This window comes from Cucurbita pepo, unplaced genomic scaffold, assembly GCF_002806865.2.
Source record: "Cucurbita pepo subsp. pepo cultivar mu-cu-16 unplaced genomic scaffold, ASM280686v2 Cp4.1_scaffold000235, whole genome shotgun sequence".
NCBI lineage: Eukaryota > Viridiplantae > Streptophyta > Magnoliopsida > Cucurbitales > Cucurbitaceae > Cucurbita > Cucurbita pepo.
In genome coordinates this window covers 87,665-92,916 of record NW_019646489.1, presented here as the reverse complement: position 1 = coordinate 92,916, position 5,252 = coordinate 87,665, and the positions used below count along the sequence as shown (strand labels likewise).

The following is a 5,252-nucleotide window of genomic DNA, read 5'->3' as shown; positions in this document are numbered from 1 at the left end:
GATGACATCATGCTTCTTCATATAGTATATTATGAGGCATTTTAGTTATGGTAGGAGTAGACATGATCTTAGACATTAGTCATACAGCCTCGTAAAGCCTTCATACAGTGTCCAATCGACACCAAATTTACGGAGTTTTTATCTTTTACAAATATTGATTGAACTCTAAAGATGCATGTCAAAACTCACGTTGAAACTCCAACTTTTAAAGTTATGGCATACGAACATTAGAAGCAAATGAATAACTTGACGAACCCCAAAGTCAACTCCGCTAGTCCACCCAAGTTGCCCTTTATTATTATTATTAAGTATTAATTAACACCAATTTGCACGTCTCCACTCTTTGTTCTTTAATTCAAGGCTCCTCTTCCCAATACACCTAATCGGACTTGAGATCAATGGACAAACACGGCGGCGGCGGAGGCGGCGGAGGGTTGCGAAGAGTGGTGGTGGTTGGCGGCGGCATAGCCGGCTCTCTGCTAGCCAAATCCCTCCAGTTCTTCGCCAATGTCACTCTCATTGATCCGTGAGTAAAAGTTATCATTATTATTATTATATTTAAGTAAATCGAAGTTTTAAATTGATCGTGAAGCCGATTTGGCGATCAGAAAGGAGTATTTGGAGATTCCGTACGGCAGCTTGAGATCAACGGTGGAGCCTTCTTTTGCAGAGCGATCATTGATTAAACATTCCGAGTATTTCAGCAATGGCCGATTAATTACTTCCCCTGCTGTGGATATAACTGAATCCCAAGTGTTGGTTGCCAATGGACGACATGTCGACTTTGACTTTCTCGTTGTCGCCACTGGCCACGATCATCCCCTTCCGACAACCAGGGATCTCCGTCTTCAACACTACAGAACAGGTAAATTCATCTCTTTTCTTTTTCAATTTTCACTTTTTGGATTAAAAAATATTTTACAGAAGGGTAAAAATCAAAATTATATTTTTTTATTTTTTATTTTTGGTTTAGACTTTATGGTTAATTAATATTTTAAATAATACATATCACAATGGTTGCTAATATTTGTCTTATATTTTTTTATTAATTTATTTTTATAGTCAAACAAGAAATGTATTTATCTAATTAATTAATTAATTAATTAATGAACTAATGGTCAACATCAATTCATGCATACCTTAAAAGAATTAACAATTAAATTTCTATTTTCATTTCCATTTATTTTTATAGGGTATAATTGTGATGGAAAAATCTTATAAGATTAAGGGACGTACTCGCCCATTTGAACTATTCAATCTGGACTATTCAACTCGGTAATATGTTTGGTAGATAAATATGATTTTGTCATTGCTACAGAAAATGAAAGGATTAGAGAAGCCAATTCCATACTAATAATCGGAGGTGGACCGAGTGGTGTCGAACTCGCCGGAGAGATTGCCACAGACTTTCGGGACAAGGCGATCACCCTGGTCCACGACGGACCAAGATTGTTGGAATTCATGGGACCAAAGGCCTCAGACAAGGCTCTAAAATGGCTCATCTCCAGAAGGGTGGCTGTAAAATTGGATCAAAAAATTGATCTAAACAACGTATCAGAGGGAACCAAAACCTTTCGAAGTTCAAAGGGCGAGACCATCAGGGCGGACTGCCATTTTGTATGCACCGGAAAACCAGTTGGGTCGGCTTGGCTTCACAAGACCATGTTGAAAACCAATTTGGATAGGCATGGAAGGTTGATGGTGGACGGAAATCTCCGAGTTAAAGGCCGACATAACATCTTTGCCATCGGAGACATCACCAACATTCGAGTAAGATTTTATATCTATATATTGAGAATGTTTGCTAAAACCCTTATATTCCTGAAACTTCTCTATTTATAATCATCAAATAAATTACAAAATAAATAGAAATAAAAATAAATAGAAAGAAGACATCTGTATATTATAAAATGCCACATGTGTTACTTATGTTGTGAGAACACACGTTGGTTGAAGAGGAGAACGAAACCCCATTTATAACGGAGTGGAAACCTCTCCCTAGCAGATGCGTTTTAAAAACATTGAGACTAAACCTGAAAGGAAAAGCCTAAAGAGGACAATATGACACCAGGCGATATGCTAGGGAGGAGGCTGTTCCCCGAAGGGGTAGACACGAGGTGGTGTGCCAGTAAAGACACTGGGTGTCACGGTCCTACTTTTTCAACGGCACGGCGTCGTGATCTTGACACGTTCATGATGAGCGTTAAGGGGAATTAAGCCCCATATATATTTTTCACCCCGACTTTGTGGCTTCATCAGACCTTAGGAGAGGTTTGTCTTCGCTAATCGAACATCGCTTGTGCAAAATCTAAGCTTGTTCGACTACACACGCTGCCTGCGCGTGAATGTTCAATCGTTTGTGACACAACCAACTTGTCTCTACACTATGCCAAGTCATTGAACTCGACCTTGCCTCTGCTCAGGGCCAAGGTCACCTAATGCAACATCGCGTCTCATCTTGTCACAACTTGAGGGTCACAACTTACTCTCTCCATAGTTAGGTGGTGACACTCCCCCATTTAAACTAGTCATCGAGGCACAACCATTGTTAGGTTGTGACACTGGCCCTCGAAGGGGGTGAATTTAGTGGGGATCCCACGTTGATTGGAGAAAGGAACCAGCGATAGAGAGGACACTGGACACTGAAGGGGGTGGATTGTGAGATCCTGTATCGATTGGGGAGGAAAACAAAACACGGTTTATAAAGGTGTGAAAGGTACCCAAATTTACTGTAAACTATAATGGAAGGCTAAATATCATAATATAAGTAAAGTAGTAAAGAATGGTTATTGGGAATGCAGGAAAGTAAGCAAGGGGAATCGGCGAAGAGACAAGCAAGGGTAGCTGCGAAGAACATGAAGATGATAATGGTTGGAAAAGAGGGTAAGATGGAGATTTACAGGCCTCCATCTTCCACCACCGCCATAGTTTCGCTGGGGAGGAAACAGGCAGTGGCCCAGTTTTCTTTGACTACCATTACCGGAACTTTGCCTGGCTTCATCAAATCCAGAGATCTTTTTGTGGGCAAGGCAAGGAAGCATTTAGGCCTACACCCAACTTTTGTGGATTCATTCTAAATTTTACTCCATTTTATGCAACTTCTTTCTTTCCTTTGTTTTTTTTTCGTGTTCAACCATGGGAGGATGAGATTTTATCATTTTTTTAAAGTTTTTTTTTTTTTTTTTTGGTTCTTTTTCATGGAATTTTTTTCTTGGGTGGTTGCATTTTTATTTGTAATATAAATGTTTATAGTAATTATTGATATGATTATGTATTAAGATATAATATTTAGAAAATATATTATAATAATTAGTTATAGAATATATGTTAGAGGTTTTAATATTTTATCTTGAGATTTGATGAGTATTATATTTTATCTTATTCTCAAGATTTGGTTAGTTTATATTTTCTCCTTATTTGTAAGGTATTAGTTGGTAGCTTGTATCCTATTTAAACGTTGTGAACATTAATGAAGATCGCACTTTTGATCCCACTCTTATTTCTCATTCTTAACATGGTATCAGAGCACCGATCTTGGTGTTCTTAAATATCAAAATTTCCTTTATGGCGGAATCAGCCAAATTCAGCTTCAAAATTTCAGATGTTGATTTAAAACATCCTTATTATATTCATTACTCTGATTAACCAGGATATTCATTTGTTCCAATCAAATTAAATGGAACAAAGTACTAATCATCGAGTAAATTAGTTATGCATGCTCTTATTGCCAAAAAAAAAAATGGCTTCATTGATGGCACAATTGAAGAACCGTCTTAAGATGCAAATTCAACCGAATTTGAACTCTGGAATCAGTGCAACAATATGATAATATCTTGGTTAACTCATTCAATTAAAGCAGATATTGTTGAAGGTATTATTCATGCCAAGACAGCTCATCAAGTGTGGGTTGATCTTCACGATCAATTTTCACAAAAGAAAAAAAATGCTCCAGCAATTTTTCAGATACAAAAGTCGATAGCAATGATGTTACAGGGAACCATGACATTGTCAACATATTTCACCAAGCTCAAAGCACTCTGGGATGAATTGGAAGCGTACGACACACCATATACCTGTAATCAACGTGAAATATATGTTGATCAACGCGAAGAAGACAAGTTAATGCAACTACTCATGGGGCTCAATGAGTCTTATAAAACGATGAGATCTATGACTCCATTATCTAATGTGAGGCAAGCCTATTCATTACTTGGTACAAGAAGAGATGTAGCGTCAGGTAACTTCTGAACCTACCGAGAATTTCTCGATTGCATTAGCAGTGCACAAGAAAACAACATATTCAAAATTCACCAAAGACAAATCATGTGAACATTGCAATAAAAGTGGTCATATAATTGATGAGTGTCGAATGCTTAAGTTTCACCGTAAATTTTGTGATAGAAGGGGACATACAGAAGATCGATGTCGACAGAAAAATAATTCTAGAAGGGCAGTACAAGTCAATCAACGCAACAATCGTGGATATAGATCATCTGCAAATATGACCAATGTTTCTCAGTTGAATACAGAAGAATAGTCACCTAATTCCATTCCAAAATTTTCTTCTAAGCAATTACAACATATAGCACAAGCCTTATTTGCATTCAATCATTGTCCTTCTGGTAATTCTGACAATAATATCAGTGCTGTAGGTTTGTTTCCAGTATTTGCATTATCTATTAACTTTACAAGTTCTAATCCATGGATTCTTGATAGTGGAGCTACGGATCACTTTATAGTATCAAAAGCTTCTGTTATGACTGAACGAAAGGCTGTCACCATATCTACAATAAATTTGCCTAATAGAGGGACATCATATGTGTCACATCCTAGCAATATTTCCTTTAGTCCTGACCTTAAATTAAACAATATTTATGTGTGTCTTCGTTCAATTTAAACCTAATGTCCATCAGCATACTTACCTTATGACTTGAAATGTTATGTCACCTTTTATCTTGATTCTTGTGTTATGCAGGACTTGGCTATGGGGAAGATGGTTGGCTCGGGTAAACAATTCAGAGGTCTATCATATTTCTTCATCTCCAATCAAATATTCATCTCACCAAGTATCTCAGTCATCTGATTTGTGACATTTACGCCTAGGTCATCCTTCTTTTTCTCGTTTTAAATTTCTAGCTAATCAATTGCATCTTAGTAATGCTACTTTTTTTCATAATTCTAGTATTTGCCCATTAGCAAACAAACTAGGTTGTCTTTCCCAAAAAGCTCAATAACAATTCATTCTGTCTTTG

General features: G+C 37.2%; 1 protein-coding gene across 1 annotated transcript; it reads left to right on the top strand.

Annotated features, from left to right (window-relative positions):
• Positions 1–398: 398 nt before the first annotated feature.
• LOC111784562 (apoptosis-inducing factor 2-like) lies at positions 399–3,077 on the top strand. Its single transcript, XM_023665226.1, has 4 exons — positions 399–526; positions 609–865; positions 1,319–1,770; positions 2,802–3,077. The coding sequence occupies exons 1-4, from the start codon at positions 399–401 to the stop codon at positions 3,075–3,077; spliced, it is 1,113 nt and encodes a 370-aa protein (XP_023520994.1).
• The last annotated feature ends 2,175 nt before the right edge of the window (positions 3,078–5,252 follow it).

Coding starts and splice junctions, on each gene's coding strand:
- LOC111784562 (XM_023665226.1), top strand. CDS start 399: ATGGACAAACACGGCGGCGGCGGAGGCGGCGGAGGGTTGCGAAGAGTG. Junction 866..1,318: donor TCTTCAACACTACAGAACAG/GTAAATTCATCT, acceptor TCATTGCTACAG/AAAATGAAAGGATTAGAGAA. Junction 1,771..2,801: donor GAGACATCACCAACATTCGA/GTAAGATTTTAT, acceptor TTGGGAATGCAG/GAAAGTAAGCAAGGGGAATC.